Source organism: Numida meleagris, chromosome 4 (genome assembly GCF_002078875.1).
Source record: "Numida meleagris isolate 19003 breed g44 Domestic line chromosome 4, NumMel1.0, whole genome shotgun sequence".
Lineage (NCBI taxonomy): Eukaryota > Metazoa > Chordata > Aves > Galliformes > Numididae > Numida > Numida meleagris.
In genome coordinates, this window is record NC_034412.1 from 69,039,110 (window position 1) to 69,058,117 (window position 19,008).

At 38.9% G+C, this 19,008-nt stretch overlaps 1 protein-coding gene across 4 annotated transcripts in view; it reads right to left on the reverse strand.

Moving 5' to 3' along the window:
* Positions 3,675-19,008, reverse strand: part of ZDHHC2 (zinc finger DHHC-type containing 2) — a 31,508-nt gene continuing 16,174 nt past the window's right edge. For all 4 annotated transcript variants that reach the window (XM_021396147.1, XM_021396146.1, XM_021396148.1 and 1 more), the window contains 10 exons: positions 18,094-18,214; positions 17,122-17,191; positions 15,581-15,613; positions 13,879-13,999; positions 13,058-13,190; positions 11,660-11,786; positions 11,393-11,485; positions 10,080-10,189; positions 9,648-9,725; positions 3,675-7,161 (listed from right to left, as the gene is read on the reverse strand). In XM_021396147.1, the coding sequence (XP_021251822.1) occupies positions 9,685-9,725; positions 10,080-10,189; positions 11,393-11,485; positions 11,660-11,786; positions 13,058-13,190; positions 13,879-13,999; positions 15,581-15,613; positions 17,122-17,191; positions 18,094-18,214 (849 nt within the window). In that variant the 3' untranslated portion in view covers positions 3,675-7,161; positions 9,648-9,684. The remainder of the gene's footprint in view (positions 7,162-9,647; positions 9,726-10,079; positions 10,190-11,392; positions 11,486-11,659; positions 11,787-13,057; positions 13,191-13,878; positions 14,000-15,580; positions 15,614-17,121; positions 17,192-18,093; positions 18,215-19,008) is intronic.

A 19,008-nucleotide genomic window follows, 5' to 3' on the forward strand; every position in this document is an offset into this window, starting at 1 on the left:
CAGTTGGTGTCACCTCAGTCCCTGGGAAGGTGATGGAGCAGCTAATCCTAGAAACCATTTCCAAACACAAAGGATAAGAATTAGAAGCCTGGATTTATGAAGGCAAGATAGCTTCTGACTGAGCTGTGAGCAGGTATGTTGGACAAGATTGTCACAGGTCTCTCCCAGTGCTAACTTATATGGGATCTGGTGGTATTAGAGTATATTTATCTAGACTGACCTGGATCCTGAATTAGGTGAGGCATCATCAGGTACATCTACATCATCAGGCAACCATCAGGTACATCTGCTGCTTGTTGGTCACCCAGGGGACATGCCATGCAGTGAAGTTGGAATTGTTACTTCATGTTTTAGTTTATGGAGTGGAAGACATAACTGGTGTAAACAAACAGTTTTGTGTAAGGTCTGTGCTTTTCCTCTTCACATGCTCTTGCAATGTTGTGTTTTGCTGAAATAAGAGAGATCTGGTTCCCTGCGTGACAGTGGGGCATCATGAACTCTTGGAGCCAAAGGGTGCAGTGTGCCTTGGAGTCAGTAATTGTTTGTCTGGTTTTATTTAGCTTCAAATTACGATATCAAAGATAATTCTAGTACTGCTTTAAATGGAGGAGCCTGAACAGTTGCCAAGAGCAAAGAGTGGAGCTGAGCAAAATGTTGAGAGGGGCCTAGTCACAGAAGAATAAACAGGTAGCTAACAAGTATGCTTCATGTATAGCTCTACAGAAATACGGTAAAAATGCTTCTGCAGGGTTGTAGGTTGTGTTTCCACTAATTACGCAGCACTGATGGTATTAATTTTCATGCTAGGGGAGTCACCTTAAACACTGTCTTAAGTATCAGTATACTTCAGAATGAAAGTTACAGAATCAAAACTAGCTTTTGAGAGGTTCTTGTCCCAGAAACCCAAATGGCAGGTAAGATTTTATATTTTCATTTTATAGTGCTAAGTAGAGTTTCCTAGGTTCCAAGCATTAGTGCCTAAGAACTCTTGCTTTTAATAATGTTGGCTGAATGTTCTTGAGTAGTAGTTGCTGTTCAGCTCTATAAAATTCTTCTGCATCTTTCTGCACTTTTTTTGTGGTCGCTTACTTAAAAAAAAAAAAAAAAAAATTGATGAAGGGCTGATTAAATCAGCTTGTAAAACGAGTATGCTGGAGTCCAGTACTCTCTGACAGGGTTCTTTTAAGTATTCCACATGAGAACTTACTGTTTCAATATTGAGCTTATTTGTTTGAAGGTGTTTGATATTATCTGGGATTTTTGATTTAGAAAAGTGATGAAGCAATGTACTGAAATCACAACAGAACCACAGCGTAGCAGCTGTCATACACAGTTGAATCTCCTCCTCATTACTGGTCTCCATATGCTTACCATTGTGAAGTGGCATGTTCAGTTTTTTTTCCCTTTGCATTGGACTGAGCTGCATTTGCAGAATGAAAACGTAGCTTCATAAGGCTCGGTGTTGGTGGCTTTATTTATTTTCAGTATGCTACATACAAACTAACGCGCCAGTCAGAGAAAGGGGGAAGAAAGGCAACAAACTTGAGGCCTGCATTAGGCTCCCAAAGGTATATCACTTTTTGTTTTGCCCATGTGCTTTTTAGCTGTTCTTTTCCCATTTTGACGTGTCATTTTTACTTGAGAAAAGTGCATTTCCAGATCTTCTGTTTTTGAACTTCCACCTGGTTTCTTAACTTGTCTAAGCTAGTTAAACACACTGAAAAGAAGAAACTAATTCCACAGTCAATCATTTTTTAGAACTTCTCAGTGAATGCCAGCTGTTTAGCATTCCCATAGTGTTAGTGAAGTTATTGTGAGTTCAGTGCAGTTTAAGGAATTAATTGTGAAGTTATTATTTTACACAAGAATAAATTGAGTTCTCAAGCTTTTTATTTAACTGACATGTCAGTGATGGCAAAGGGAGCCAAAAGCATCCAATAAAATTAGTGGGATATATAGTTTGTAAATTAGAACAAAATCTCACAAATAATAAAACCTGTTTTTTATGTAGAGTAAAACACAAATTGCCTTGGGATACTTCCCTAGTCATAACATGAAGTTGTTTTTCTGGTATTCTTCAATCTGAACATACCTTGCCTGGTTAACAGGAGCTTGCGTTTGGGTGTTTTCTTCCCTCTTGCCTGAGTAGGTTTGGTAGAGAAATGAGGAGGATTCCCCCCCATTTTTTTTTTTTTTTTGTATCTCAGGTTTGGAATGTAATTTGCTTTTTGATGCCAGATGTAAAGATCTGATTTTGACAGAGGCTTCTCTTGTTCTTTTCCTGCCAGTGCAGATGAGCTTTTCTTTGCCTCTGCTCAAGTGGGAGAATTCTCTTGCCTGAGTGAGCTCTCTCCTGCTCTCATGAAATGCCTAAGCTAACTGACGATAATGCAAGGGAACTAGATGAAGGGGGGGCGGGGGTGGGGAGGCCTTTACTTATGTGGGAACTGGAAATCAGCAACAGCTGAACTGTGAGGGTCGAGTGGCATTACATAGAACATGCTGTATCTTTTTTTAGGGTGATAGTTCTGAGCCATGGTTGCATTTATCACCTTACCATCTGGAACAGTTTGCTGTTATTTTTTTTGAGACATTACATTGTGTCATTATCTTTTATTTTCCATTCATTATATAATAGATGAACTTTGCAAGCTCCTTACTTTCCTTCATGGTTGTCTCTCTGCATGCTCTGAAGCACAGTAGTATCTGTGGTAGTATTTTATGCAGAGATTATTTGCTAATGTGTCTCTACCGTCACTAAGCTTCTGACCTAGTTTTGTGCTTGCCTGCTTGAACTAGTGACCAGTTTAATATCTAATAGTATGGGGAAAATAACAGGCTGTAACACAGCTTGTATAATTAATGTATTTTGTATTTATAATTGGGAGTTCTTAATTGAAATGAGAAGGGAAAAAAGGCTTCCCAAAATAGTGACTGTCAGGAGATGTTGGGTCTGTTCCAGAAATGCCAATCAGTTACGGCTGTGAAGATGGAGGAAGGTGGGAAAGGGGTTGTGGCTTAACCTGTGTGCTCTCCAAACTGCTGCTGCAAAGCATTGGGCCCATCTGCTTGAGATTTCAGCCTGAGGATCTAGTCTAAAGCCTGTAATTATTGCCCAAGAGGCAGGATGACCGAGTTACTCTATATCAGGAATAGGTGCGATTAGGAAAACTTTGAGAAACCAAAGGATTGGTTGAATGACTAGAAAAGGGGAAAATTAAACAGCAAAGGACAAACAAGCAAGGCTTTCCTTGGGTTAAGTCATACACTATTTGTTCTCATCCCAGAAGGCTGCTGCTTTTCCTGTCCTCTTATCACATAACTGCTGAAAAAGCGATAGCTGCAACCAGCAACACCCCATCACCCATACAGTTTTACAGTATGTTCTTCTTTAATCTTGTCTTGGGTGAGAAGTTTTGTACAGGGTTCAGTAACCAGCGTTCAGCCAAAAAAAACCACAACGTCCGTAAAAAGAGGGGAAAAGCTCTGAGTGCATGCTCCGGGCCATGGCTGAGCAGAACCAGGCTCACTGCAGCCTCTGCTTCACATAAATGTTCCTGTGGAGTGAAGAGCCTTGGTGAAGAGGGCAGTTACAGTAACTACATTAATGAAGCTGTAGTACATGTGATGACTGGTGAAACCAAAAATAGGATAGGAATGACCAACTACATATGTGATTTGCTGAACATGAAGCATTTTTATTTATATGAGCAATACATTAACAAGTGGCAAAGTTCTATACTAAATATATGTAGAAATTTACTTCCCCCTACATCCCATGCACCAGTCAACTGAATCAAGGTGAAAACATTTAGTCCAGCTGTGAGACTAACAACAGCTGTAGAATACCATGCACTAAAACAGTCTTGCTTCTTCCACCAATGCTAAAGCCTTGCTTAAAGACCATGATTTTAAGTACACATAGTTGGAAATAAGTACCAGGGCTTCATTAGTTCAAACTGCCAAGCTTTCAGTCTTTTTTCAGCAATTTAGTGCACTGCAGCAGCTGTGTATGTCTAATTGCTCAATTGAAGGAACCAACCAACATCTAGATGCTCAGTCTCAGTAAAAATTGTTCTCTGGGCAGACTTTGAGCATTGCACCACCAGTACATCACCATATAAATAATATTTGTGGGCTACTTCTGGTGTAAAGATGTAGTGGATTTGCTCTAACATACAAATTAAGGAAGCTTGTTACGCATGTGGGGGTGGCTCGTGATTCATATAACTGCTTACATGTATACAAAATAAACTCTGTTACAGTCTTGAGGGACTCAGGCCCATTAGATGAGTCTGTCAAACTCATCTAACTTCCAAAGAAGCCTGAAATATAGGGTTGTTATTTCTAGACAAATATCAGGGCTTTTTTTTTTTTTTAGCAAAAAAGTTGATTAACTGTACAGTAGGTAGAAAGCAGTCTTTTAAAAAAAATACAGAAATCACCTAAAGACTACAGTAAAGTGCCTAGCAATAACAGTGTAAAGAACAGGAGAATCAGTGTAAGCAGACAAACGACATTGCGTTCTTGCTCCTATTACCTGTCCACAAATTCTCCCACATGCATTGGAATAGCATCAGTGCTCAATGACAATATGTCAGGATGACCATTTTCACTTCTCTATATACTATATAGGTTTTTGGGGCACTTAAAGCCAAAAATACAGTTGAATCAGAAACTACAACTCGGAGCATGACGTGCTTGCTCTCACCCCAGCTGCCATTGGTGTTCATGGGGGCACAGCTCATAGGAGCCTGTGATCAGGTATAGCCATGGCCTTCTGGCTCAGATTTGCTGACCACAACTGAATGACCCCCATGTCTTATCTTCCCTTCCCCTCCCTTCATCAGTTTGTTCCCTGGCCTCATGCTGTCCCTCACTTTTCCCCTAGAGGGACAGCCAATGGCTACATCCAAACCAAACATTATTTAGGGCTATTGTGCTTTCTAAATGTGACTGCTGACACACTTGGGCATTTCTTGATCCCTGTCCTTTCTCTACATCAGTTCCTAGCCTTACTGAGACCCTGCAGAGCCCTGGACACTGCCAGGGAGGCTGACTGCCTTCCTGCCCCAGGGCAGGTCTGCCACCTGCATTACAGCAATTCCCACTGTGAATTTTGCTGGAAAGAAAGCTGTATTTGTCTTTATGTAAAAATATGGAACAAGTTACATTAAAGCTGAATTTCAACTTTTTACTCACTCTTTTCAAATGCATGCTCCACAACAAATCACCCTGACTGCATAAAAAACAAGACTATACAGCCAGAGAACTTGAAGTGTCAAAAATATATGTTCTTCCCTCTCCCCTTGACACCTTAAACAAACACTAATACAAACTAAGCTGATAAGACAACACTGAATAAATAGCTGTGGAAAACTTTTGGTTACTGGGATGTCTGCAGGCATCGTGTAAACCATGTGCTACCTTCATGCTAGTTTTAAAAAAAGTGTTCTACAGCAATGGATCCATACTCTGGCACTTCTGGCAAGAATCAGATGATTCCAGGTTGCTAACATTTTGAGAGTAAAAAAAGCCCAGAAAACGCAATACTTCTTTCCTCCCAAGAAAAAGAAATCCACATTTGTGCTCCAACACTTATCACTTAAGTTGCAATTCCAGGAAAAACAAAAGAAAGTTACCTGCCTTTAGAAGAGTTAATGATAAGATTTTTCCTTTCAGAGATCACTTAGTCTTGCTACCAGTATTCTAAATGGGCTTGCTCTTCTTCAGCAAACAACTGGAATCTTTACACTGTGATTCTACCTGAAAAGCACAACGAAGTTCCTTTTTGCTATTTTCAGAACAACAAATACTTTGCATTTAAATGTAAACACTGATACCATAGATGTGGTGTATACAAAAGGCACAAGACAATTAGATTTGTGTTGTGGAAGCTTCCTTGACTTTGCAGTCGATAACACATCTTTCATTATCTGGCTGGTTAACTCAGATGTTAAGAAAGCTGCTGTGTATCTCCAGCTTAATGGAGTGGGGCTTCCTATGTGCAGCAGTCTGGCCTTTTGGTATTGCAGTCAAATGTCCATTGTCCCATAACTGCAAATATCATAAGTTACAACAATGTCTCCTTGATTATAAATGATAATAATTAATTTATGCAGTCAGAAATGCAGTGACTCAAAGAACATGTAAAATATATTTGAGACAACTATCAGTTAAGAAGAAGTGAGATTTTGAAAGACAGTGGCCATCAGGAACACAGATTTGTTTAAAATAATAATTAAAGAAAAACAACACAAAAACAACATCAATGACAAAACCAAATGCCTTTTGGTTCAAGTGAGGTGCCAGCCTTCCCTTTCTTAAAGGGATGAAGGCTCTAAATGGGAGATTAAAATCCCCATTTCATAGGATTGTCCTGTGCAGCTTTCATAAAAATCCCCAGTGTAGCAGTTTCACTTATATATTATCCTTCTGAATGTGGGCTTTTTAATCACTCACTTACCAGAGACTCACTAGTATTCAATTATCAAAGGAGATTTTTTCCCCCTCCACAACTTTTCAAGTTATTTAAAAGGGAGCCTTTGCAATAACGTTTTACAAAACAGTTCCAGGAACAGTCTGACACTTCACTTGGGTTGCTTTATCTTCAAAAAACAGTATATCAAGCGCTCAAAAGAAAATGCAGTCCACCAAGCAACTAAAGTGTCCATAATCAGTACTGATCATTCTCCCACTTTATCAAGCCAGCAGTGCAAACATTTGATTTTTTAAGTCAGTCAAATACTTACAGTGATTTGAATTAACAGCTGAACTTTGAAAACCAGGGCAAGAACCTAGGCTGGTACATAAGGAGGTCACATTTTTTTTTGTGCTGAATATTGAAGTAAAACCAGCCACAGAATTTTTACAATAGTAAACTCAGACTATTCTGCCCCCCCACCCCCCCAACCCCCCACCCCCCGCAGTACTCAGAATCGCTCTTCACCATTCAAAACTAGTAAATTTAAGTTGAAACATTCTTTACGTGATTCAAAATAGCATGTTTTGTTTCATGTTTCAAGCAGTGACATGGAGACAGCTAATCATCTGTCAGTTTGTTTTCTGAGCACATCCACATAGGAGCAGACAGGAGCAGCTGGCCAATAGGGCTGATTTTGGAAGAATCCATCTTCCTTCCAACAACAGCTTTTTCTTGAACTGGAACAGAACATAAAACACAAAATACATCATTAGAATTGAAGAACATTTAAAAAAATTAAGTTATTGCAAGAAGTCTTGCCAGCTTATTTGGGATATCATCTCCAAGCAAGTAGAAGAAAAGATCTTAAAGGTCCCTTCCATCCCAAACCATTCTATGATTCTATGATTCATCTAGTTCCAGACCCCTGCTATAGGCAGGGACACCACCCACTAGACCAAGTTGCTTGAAGTCCCATTCAGCCTGGCCTTGAATGCTTCCAGGGAGGGGGCACCCAGGACCTCTCTGGGCAACCTGTTCCAGTGTCTCACCACCCTTACAGTAAAGAATTTCTTTCTAATTTCTAGTTTAAATCTACCCTCTTCCAGTTTAAAACCATTTCCCTTTGTCCTGGCGCTACATGCCCTTATAAAAAGTCCTTCCCCAGTTTTCCTGTAGGCCCCCTTCAGGTACTGGAAGGCCACTATGAGGTCTCCTCGGAGCCTTCTCTTCTCCAGGCTGAAAAGCCCCAGCTCTCAGCCTGTCCTTGTAGGGGAGGTTTGCCAGCCCTCTGATAATCTTCATGGCTCTTCTGGACTTGCTTCAACAGCTCAACATCCGTCTTATGTTGGGGGCCCCAGAACTGGACACAGTATTCCAGGTAGGGTCTCACGAGAGCAGAGCAGAGGGGCAGAATCACCTCCCTCGACCTGTAGGTCACCCTTCTCTTGATGCGACCCAGAATGTGGTTGGCCTTCTGGGCAGCAAGTGCACATTGCTGGCTCATGCTGAGTCTTTCATCAACTGACACTCCCAAATCCTTCTCCACAGGGCTGCTTTCAAGCCATTCTCTGCCCAGCCTGTATTTGTGCTTGGGATTGCCCCAACCCAGGTGCAGGACCTTACACTTGGCCTTGTTGAACTTCATGAGGTTGGCATGGGTGCACCCCTCAAGCTTGTCCAGGTCACTCTGGATGGCATCCCTTCCCTCTGTAGTGCATCAGCTGCACCATTCAGCTTGGTGTTGTCTGCAAACTTGCTGAGGGTGCACTCGATTCCTCTGTCCATGTCACCTACAAAGATGTGAAATAACACCAGTCCCGGCACCGATCCCCACGGAACACCACTCGTCACTAGTCTCCATTGGACATTGAGCCGCTGACCGCAGCTCTCAGAGTGCAACCATCCAGCCAATTCCTTATCCCACGAACGGTCCGTTCATCAAATCCATTTTTCTCCAATTTGGCAACCAGGATGTCATGTGGGACAGTGCCAAATGTTTTGCACAAGTCCAGGTAGATGATGTCAGTTGCTCTTCCTTTAACCACTGACACTGTAGCTCTATCACAAAAGGCCACCACATTTGTCAGGCATGATTTGTCCTTGGTGAAGCCAATTTCTTTGATGAAATAACTACTGAACTTCTGGGAACTTTTTACTACAAGCTAGAGGCCACCTGCTGGTATCTGTACACCTACTGTTTTTACTATCTGTCTTGGCAGTGGAATACCATGTCTGGCTGGTCTAATTGCAATAGTTACACTTCCCCAACTGCTTTCCGTGCCTTATGCTTCCTGCAGAAGTCATAAAGCAGTCCGACAGCATGTCCATGAGTCACGTCACACACAAGTGAAGGACATCCATTTGAGACACTTTTTGAGGACGATTGAAAAAAGGCTTCAGTAATAGAGATGGAAATGACCTTGTTGGAATGAGTCTTCCAACACTGTTGGAGAATCATAAATTAGCCAGCACGCTGAAATTTTTTAGTGCAAGAGTCTTAAATGGGAATCTTATTAACCTTGAAATATGAAATAGTTGATTTCCACAGTTTGGTGGACTTAAAAGTCTTCAAATACTAAAGGGAATGTAATGATCAACTATGGCCATACCCTACAATCCTATTATTAAGGTGTAATCATCTTGTATACAGGACAGATTTTGCTAGCTGCTTCTCAAACCTGCTTTTCATGTTAAAAGGTATTAATGCAAGAAACAATCTGTTTTTGACAGCCATTTATCTAAAGTTGGCATTGCTTTTTAAATTATTAAATAGGATGCAGCTCAGTACCTAGCATAGAACAATCTGCTAATAGTTTTACATATTAGAACAACAAATCTATTGTTCCTTCATCCTCTAATAGAACTTTGCCTGCTTAGTAGAGCAAGCTATAATCTGTTATGTTCAATGTTAAGAAGTAACTTCAGTTTCAAACCTAGCTTTAGAAAGAGTTCTTGAACAGCCCAAGTAATCAAAATGTCATTATTTATCTAGAGAAAGGGAGTAACAACATTTTGGAATACTACCTAAAAGCAATGAGCATAAAGGTGAAACAATGTTTTGCGAGCACGACCCACCAGAGGTTTAGTTTAAAATCATAAATTATGGTAAAACAAATTGAAGGGGAAAGTAAACAGACAGGAAGTATTTTAGGAACTTCTGTGCATTCTTCAAGTGATAAGGAATCACGGAACAGAAAATTAAATAGACAGAATATCAACATACCTTTCCTAAAACATTCAGATGTTTCTTTTTAGGGAAGCTAGGTTTCATTCTCCATAGTTAATGCAGGATTGCTCATACCTTTAAAGAAGAAAAAAAAAAAAGGCTTTTTTCTTTACATGGCTTTTGCAACAAGGCATCGTTGTAGTCTTGTATAAGAAGTTTGTCCCCAAAAGAATTCCCAGCCTGATGGTAAATGTTAACTGGTACCCATTAGTGCTGGTGCTCTCAGTACCTCTCTGTCAGGTTTAATGTGAAAGGGCATGGCAGCTTGAAATACCGAACTTTCTACAAACATGCATAAAATAAGCTTAGTGGCACAGCTGTAAGAAACATAGTTTGTGAAAACAAACAGAGTGACTATGGTCGTTTTTACACTATATCTGCCAAAGTTTATTATGGAGCGAATCATTGCAGCATACGTCAGTTCCTTACCAACTTTGCCCTTTTCAGCCTTTGCACCAATGTCCGACCAGGAATGTGTGTCGGTAAGGAGGTGGCTCTGGGAGTCGCGTAGCGGCTTTGCAGGGAACAGGTGGCTCTCGCTGTAATGTCATTAAAAAGAACGCTGCTGTAAAACTCCATTTCCTTACCACACATTTCAAACAGTCTGTCACATGTGGTATTTTACTTCCCGTACCTTGCTTATTTTCTGATGAATCACTCAACTTCTACCATTACATACATCGCAGTGTAGTTTTTACAGGTACAAGTGTAAGCTAAAAAGCAACTCCCTAGCACAGAACAGGGAAACTTTATAATTTTTTCTTTGACAGATAATCTATATGTATACACATTAGTTCCAAATGCGCTCTATCCATATTCTTTCCCACTACAGTAAACCTGCTATGATAACAGTAGAGAGAACACCTCTAGAATCTCTCTCCTAATTTAGGCTATGGTTCCCTACTCCCTGACTCAGTCACTGGAGCAAGATTTAAAACATTCACCAGCTGGATGTCATTTCTCGTCTGTTGGTGCACAGCTAGCTGAAATGCAACATACTTGTTTTACCAATAAAAGACTGTCAATATGATTCCATTATCCCTTTTTAGTCAATGTATTCATAACTACTCTCCTTATCACTCTTCATCATGTAAATGTTGCTAAAAAGTTACAATGTCATTTACTAAGCTATTGTGAAATTTTCAATTGGTTTCAAGAACATCTGCATGCTTTTCATACTTAAGGACGTCATGGCCACAAAGGATAAAGATTAAGAAAATGTTTCTGATTATCAGCAGTAACAGAACATGTGAATTGAAAACACAGTTTCCTTCCCACCCCCTACTTTAGGGATCCCTGTCATACAGGGATGTTAAGGCCTGGGTTCCAGTACACAAACAGACTTGCATCAGATACAAAGAAGCTGGCCTTCCCTAAAAGCTTTGCACAGCAACACCATCAGGCAGACCAACTAACTGCCCACATGCAGAACAGAACATGCTGACACTAACGAGGCAGGCATGGAAAACTCACAGATTATGGGATGCCACTGAACTGAGACAGAGTTACAGGGTGTGTGTGTGTATGGAGGAAACAAACCTCTTATTTCCATACATTTAAATACAAGTCTCAGGCTTAGCTGAATTACAACGTAGCTGTTTTAAATTTGACTTGTACTTTTTAATAGGAAAATCTACACTTGCTTGCCACTTTTAAATTAATAAAACATGGTTCAATTTATACGTGCACTGGCACAAAACAGAATACCAAGTGCTTGAAACTAATAACAAAAAGCAGATTACTTTTTGCATGTTGAATTGAGACCACCAGGTGTGGAGGCTTGCTCGGGATCTTGATTAACAAGGCAAGTTGGAAAGGAGCAACCATCCCCTAGACTACAAAAAAAAAGTCAAGATTAGTCTAATGCTTACAATAAATGCTTTGAAGAACCTTTTCTCCCCCCTAAAATGAATATTAGCATATCTACTTTCGGAAAACTAAACAAACAAAAACCAAGCCCCAAACCCTGTGGGTCCTGACCATTGAACAGTTTCAACAAATGAGTGTACCTTGAAAACACAGGCAACAGCCAGTACTTCTTCTCATCACCAAACACCTGCCTTAGGTTTTTGCTGAAGCCCAAGCTAAAACCGTTCTTGTCTGTTCTGTGATGAAATATGGGTGCTCTGAATACCTCTTAAAGACAAAACAAAAAATCATTAGATTTCTTCACAAGATAGCACATTCAAGTTTCACACTAATTTTCATGCAATTACATCTCCAGCCAAGAGGAATGGCTGTGCTGCTCAAATGACTGGCTGGCTCATGGAATCCACAGTCACTGCTACACACTGCTGCATGTGCAGGGATGGGTGGAAGTGTCCTGCCAGCTTCCTCCCTGACCAAGGAGAGGAGGAGGGAGGAACCTACTCCTAATGGCACGATGTGTTACACGAAGGTTTCGATATGTGGATATACACAGTGTTCAGAAGAACTAGACTGAACAAAGTGTTTACTACAGTAAGTGCAATGGAAAAGAAATCAAGCTTACCCTGTGTTAGTAGCTTTTTACACCCTGGGGTACAAAAACACTGTATGTTTTACAGCTACCTAAAGAAAGCATTTTACTTGTAGGCACAGATCACTCCTGTGCATGTCCACTCTAAATTTCAGGGGAACAGAGCTAAATATAGCCTCAAGTGTTGCAGTGCCTAAGGCAGAAAATTCCTTCACCTTCCACATGTTGACTGATAGCCATTTAATTCCCCTAATTGGCTATATATATAGCAGGCTATATAAAGCATGTCCTGCTGCACTGACAGCACAGTTCACACGGACCACTCTGGAGCCGCGGGGGGAACTGTGCTCCCACAGCACTTCCCTAGTCAAGGGTAAGGGGCTTTAAGCCATCCAGAATGCAGAGGAAACCCACAAACCCTACACAAGTCTTCAAGTAAACAAGCTTTCCTCCAAATAATATATATTCAAAGTTTTCCTTTAATCTTCTACAAATTTGTAAATCTCAAGAAAACTGGAAAAAGAAAAAAAAAGGCCTATCCTCATTCAGCTTGTGTCAACAGGAAAGCATTTAGAGATCTAGAAAATTCAGTGAATTGATATTATTAATACAATCCACAACACAGTAAAGGACAGGTGTAACTTGACAGCCACACATCAGGGTGGTGAGAGAGATTGGTTTAATGATGACATTTGACACAGTTGTAAATACTCTCATAGCAGAGGCACAGGCCATCATCTCTGAGGTTTTTAAAATTAACCCATAATGCAGAGTCCTTCCCATGCATCCTCAACTACGTGGTGGACAGAACATGTAACTGTTAAACTGTCATTTGCATATTTGAGTTTACTTACAACTAAACACAGAAGCACTGCCTTAAAACCTGTTCTGATAAAACAGCCATCTGTTCATTATTTTTTGCTGCCAAACATAGAAGCATTAAGCTTACCTAAAGTTGACTTATTCTTGCTGACAAGCCAGCAGTGGTACCCAAAGAGAGAAGACAGACTGACAGAAAACATAGCAGCAGCAAAGAATAAAAACATGATGTGGAACTTGGCTTGAGTATCAGGAAGGCCATTCTAAAAATAAAAAAAAATTACGCTTTTAGAAATGAGGAAATAGCTATTTAACTTGATTATTAATAATCCTCTATTCATCCCAATCCAATTCAATGCAGACAGAAACATATCATACAACAAGAGCCTGAGTAAATAAATGATGCACCTTTTATGCACAGACAGCCATGCAATTTGGTTTTCAACTGCACGTAAGTTAAAGAAACTGGCCCTTTCTTGAGCTAGTATAAGCACTGACAACAAGAACCTGACATTTGGATCTGAACTTCCAAGTGTCTTTTAGGGAGAAGTAATTTTTGGAAGATAAATTATCTTGTTTAATTAGCTATTTACAGTATAGCAGAAAAACTGCAAACATAAGAGGGTAATATCCTAAGCTGTGAACCTGGATAGTCATAATTCATATAAAAGAATATTTCCCTGAAGCTTTTTCATAGCATAACATTAGAATTTGTTAACATAACTTATCTACAATATCAATTCTCTTGCAAAATACTTTCTAAATGGTTGCTGTTGTATATAGCTTCAAAAAAAGGCAGGAATAAGTGAAATTTCATGAAGTAGGACATACACAAGAGATAGTGTTATGTACTTCACAGGAAAAGATATTAGGTTACAATGTAAAACTCAAGTCTACTTCTTGCACAGTAGTAGCTACATTCTCTTACAGTATGTAAGTTAGAGTACTTACTGTCCAAAACTTGATAAAATACTGTAAATCTGTCGCAGCGATGAAAAGGCAATACAGTAGAGAGTAAGCCAAGAAGAGAAGAAAAAATTTGTAATTGGAGAATCCGACACAGTTGTTCACCCTGATAACAAACAAGTAAAAATGAAAATGGAATGTAAAGGTAGTTATTTGCTTTGCTTTCCTCCAATTTAAGATTAAGCTTATTTACTTCAAAGAAGGTAATATCAGTGTGTAGACCCACATTTGCTTCCTATCTGTGGTGCCTCAAGCCACTGAAATGTGTTTTAGCTTTAACTTCCAGATTAGTGTAGTATTTCTAACCAAACCAAACAAAAAACCTTATAAGAAACGCTACAGTGCAGCACAGCTTTCAACAGATTACTGAAATTCAGTTTCATCTTACTGAATGAAATCTGTTCCTAGCACATCTAATGTAAATATGAATCACAGTTACAGTTATTTTTCTAGTTTATAGGCAGGTTTAGGTATCCGTGTTCTACCATTACACTTATATAAAATAATAAGAGGAATACTACTGTTGAATAAAGAAATTGTTCCATACCAGAGACAACATGACAGCAAATAGAAGAGATTAAGAATGCTTATACATCCAAATGTTAATGTAAATCTCATTTTATCCTTCTACAGGCTTGAAGTTTACCTGCTTCCCACTTTTAAGGGAGTAAGACATGATAATGAGCTACTAATATATATTATCAAAGAGACACGTTGAGGGCTCATTTAATACTGTAGCAGATTCCCATTAAGGGCAATATATTAAGTATTACGAATTTTATAGCTCTATCAAACATGTAATGATATTACATCCACCTAATGAAAAATACTGAATGGGTGCCCATGGAGAATTTATTGGTAAACAGCTCCCTTCTTCTGTTATTTGGCTGCATGAAGAAACTAACAAAACCTATCAATGCACTGCTAAATTTGACAGAATTCTTCGGAGTTAAATAAATAAAATTTCACATTCCTTCTTTAACTATCAGAAATATTAGATAATCAAGAGAAAAGTCTTCTCCGTTTGGACCTTTCTAACATTTGTCTTTAATGATTTCTGTGAGACGCCTGCCAAAGTGAAGCAAATTAATTCCATATCCCTACCCACTGGTTCCAAGAGCTGCTGAGAAAGGGCAGGAAAACAAAAACATTATGTAGGCCAATATGCTGCAAAAGAGGGAAGAGTAGAAGAGAAAGTGGAGGCAAAAGAAAGCAAGAAAACAACACTTAAAAGAATTAACAAGATGTTTCCAGCAAGCCCACACTAGCTGTCCTGGGAGCTCTAGTTTGCAGGGCAAACGGTACTTCAGTAAGGGGAACGGGGCACAGCACTTCTCCTTGGTTTTCAAGCTAGAGTAATATTTCATCATTTAGTGAAATGAAGTCCACAACAATACTCAAAACGCATGAAAAAAAATATGAAATTCTTAAGGGAATTTTTCTTTGTTAACAGAAGTCTTCCTCACTCTACCTGACTCAAAGATTTATGAAAAATGGTATCTAAACTTCTTTTCACAGCTCATAACTAGGCAAGGGGATATGAAGTAAACAATTCCAGCTGTCCTGCAAGACTAGTAATTTCATGTCAACATCCAACTCTAGGAAGAGTGAACCACCACCTATGATCCCTAAAGTGTTTGTTTTACCAAATCAGAAAGTAAGAAGAAAGAGCATGTAGTACACTCACCAAGGACAATGATGATCCATTTTCAGAATGCATCTTAAAAAAAAAATCCACGTAAGCAACAGATTTCAAAGTATCAAAAAAAAAAAAAAGAAAAAAGAAAAAAAGAAAAAAAGAAAGAAAAAAGAAAGAAAAGTCAGAAACAGTTATGTGTCAGAATTAAACTATTTAAGTACAGATCAGGATTACCCATACACATTATTAGTTACCTAGTTTGATAAGCAAAGAGGACTTCAAAAATTTCACGTAATACAGTTTACCTGCAAGTACTCAAAACGCTTTTTTTTTTCAAGAGCTTAGTGACACAAGAACATGTTGTCTACAACATCAACTTTAAGATTTGGTCCCCTGTCTGAACAGGTTTTTCAAATATTTTTTATTCTCTGACAAAGACTTAGGAACTAGGCTAATTCAATTATTACATACTTAATGATGCAACTAAAGATATTTCCAAGTATTTATATAAATATATGCACATATGCATTTTAAGAACTTACCATGTATAAAAAAATCTTTTTGCTCTGAATCACTCTCCATTAATAAAACATGTACAAGAAAATCAGACATAACTGAAGCGACTGAAATTTAAAGGACGAAATTAAGGTATTCTGCGAAATATATTAATTAATCAGCATTTCACAGGAAAACACTATCTCCTGCTTAGAGGTGGGACTGTTCCTTTCTTACACTGCAGTCTCCACCACACACAACACAACCAAGATTCTCTTTCTGCCTTCTGTCACCGATGATTTCAGTTCCTCTGCAAAATGGTAAGTCTGCTCTGCCTCACAGCAGTGTTGCACGGTCTGATACATAAGCAGCTGAAGAGTATTTGGAGCAGCCTTAAGGTAACAATAATCAGCCTTTGAAGAAGCCCCTTCTCCTCAGTTTAGACATTCAAATAATTGGCCACAAGAGTGGAGAAGCCCACAGACATCGCAGTTAACAGGAAAAAAGTTAGAGGGATGAAAGCTGGCAAAGAAAGTAATTAGACTTTGGGGGGAAATCTGGAGGTGAGCTTCCTTCCACATATGAACAAAAACTTTACACTACTGCTTCAGTTAGTAATGGGGGCTGCTTGGTTGTTTCCTTCTTTAAACAGAAATAACCTTCAAGTTATCCAACAAAAAATAGGATATTAAGTTTATTACCTCAGATAAGATGAAAGTGACACCATGATTAGATTAAGATGAACAGTGGTCTTTATTCAGATTCTAACAAAAAAAGCAAATTTTAATCAGCTACCTTTGGTTACATGCTTAAGGAAAGTTCTTATTAATAATTGTCATCCATTAATGAAATGGTGTGTAAGACCACATAATCCAATTTGGCATCAAGAAGTCACCAAATGAATTACAGGCTTCCACAGTAATAACTCAAAAATAAACCTGAAAAATAAAAATTAAGATTAAAAAAAGCTTATCTGTTGAATCATTAAACCTGTAATATCTAAGAACAAAAACCAAAAGCTTCTGCATGCAAAATTCTGCATCAAGCAAAACACACTTATTCAGGAAAGCTAATCATTTAAAATATTTTCTTACTTGTCACACACAGAACAGTGATGGCAACGATCTGGTTTTACGAGATGGCATCTGTCACAGTATCTGATTGCTAAAGAAAAAAGTTGCAAGATTAGATCTTAATTTACAGATACACATTTTGTTTCCTGAGAGTTCTGCTGAGCTGAGCTCTCAGGAAAGTGCTGCAGTGAGATCAGAAGAACTTGCAAACCCTGAAGCATTCTTTAGGTACTGCAATGCTGAATCTAGCAGGGCGAAGCCAAAATGCTGTTTTTGCAATCTCTTAACTATGCCCGCCATAGTTTTTTCAAAAAAACTCAAATAAGCGCTACAAACCAACCAACCAAACCCATAAAATACTTTCTAGAAGCAGACCATAAAACCTTTCCACACTGTCCAACAACAACAACAACAAGCCATTTTAAGCTATTATTCTAACAACTTTAATTTTCTATGAGCATTTGCTAAGCTAACAAGCATTCACAAACTTACAGTATCATTAGGCTCAAGCATTCACAAATTTACAATATCATTTGTTCCTGCAGCTGAACAGCCAGCAAGTAAAACAGAAACTGTTTCTTTCTATGATGTCTAATTATATACAGCTAATATTATACACAGCTAATGATTAATTTGTTATTATTATTATTTAACTCATGAACAAAGTAATGAAATCAATGCAGTTCAAACTACTACAGCTTCACACACAGTTTGTTAGTATTATTAGCTACTGGCTAATTTCAGTTTGCAAACATTTAGCAAGGCACTGTCAGTCCCCTGTAAAATGAGAAACTGTACACAGCAATTTACTTTCCAACACACTTTTTACTGAATGAACATAACTGCATGGAGCTAAGTTAAAGTTATTAGGTCATGTCGTTTACGATCTATGAAAAGAAGTTCTTCCCTCCAATCCAAATCCTTTTGAAATAGTTCAGGCAGCCAAGCACACCATGACACCTGCATTTCATTGTGTCCCGAACACCTATTTACCTCCAGACATTGTCCGTGTATAGATGGGAAGATCCTTGGCTGCTCGTCGTAAGACTTCCTGCTGGGATTCACCTCTTGGCTCCCTTTCTAGGGATTCTTTGTCTGAGTATGACAGATGAAACTGAAATAATTTTTAAAACCAAAGACGCATTAGCAAATTTAAAGTTAAGTACCTGTAGAGATGTAAAAAGAAACATTCATTACATAAAGATGGATTAGCAGCATGTACAAGGTATTACAGCAAATAACTCACTGTTCCTGAGAGCATTAATTTAGTTGATGGCATTTTTTGAATAATCATTGAAGCAAGACAAAATTGTTTCTGATTTGGTATAGATGTAATGCTGAATGCTTCCAGAAGTATTAAGAGACACTTGTCAAGGGCAGGATCAAGAGCTAGCACAATCAAATTTAATTACCAATCCTTTGAAAGGTAGTTAACCTACCTCCATCATACCAAATATTAGATAATGAACATAAGCTAGGGATGCCTTTAACTGAAAGAAAATACGTTGCTAGCAATACCAGAAAAGATAGCGGAATCTCATCTCAGGTTTCTGGCATTTTCCCTTTTATCCTCTATCACTGGAGAGTGGCTGTTCTCTTCATGGGTGCGTTAGGATGTGGTTTTACCTCAGCCTTGCTGGGAACAGAGAAGAGCTGGGCATCCTGCATGGCAGAATCTCAATCTCAACACCTCCTGCATGGCAGAATCTCAATCTCAACACCTCCTGCGTGAAACTGTCACTGATGGAAACGGCAAGGACAAACATAGCTCTGCTGAGAGGGTAAAAATATACTGAAAGAGATGCACAGTGTAGCCCAAATTTGCTGTACTTCTAGGTCCTCTGTACCACATCACAGCCAGTGTTGTCACTGCAGCTCCTTGAAATGGGCAGATATGGAAGTCGTTGG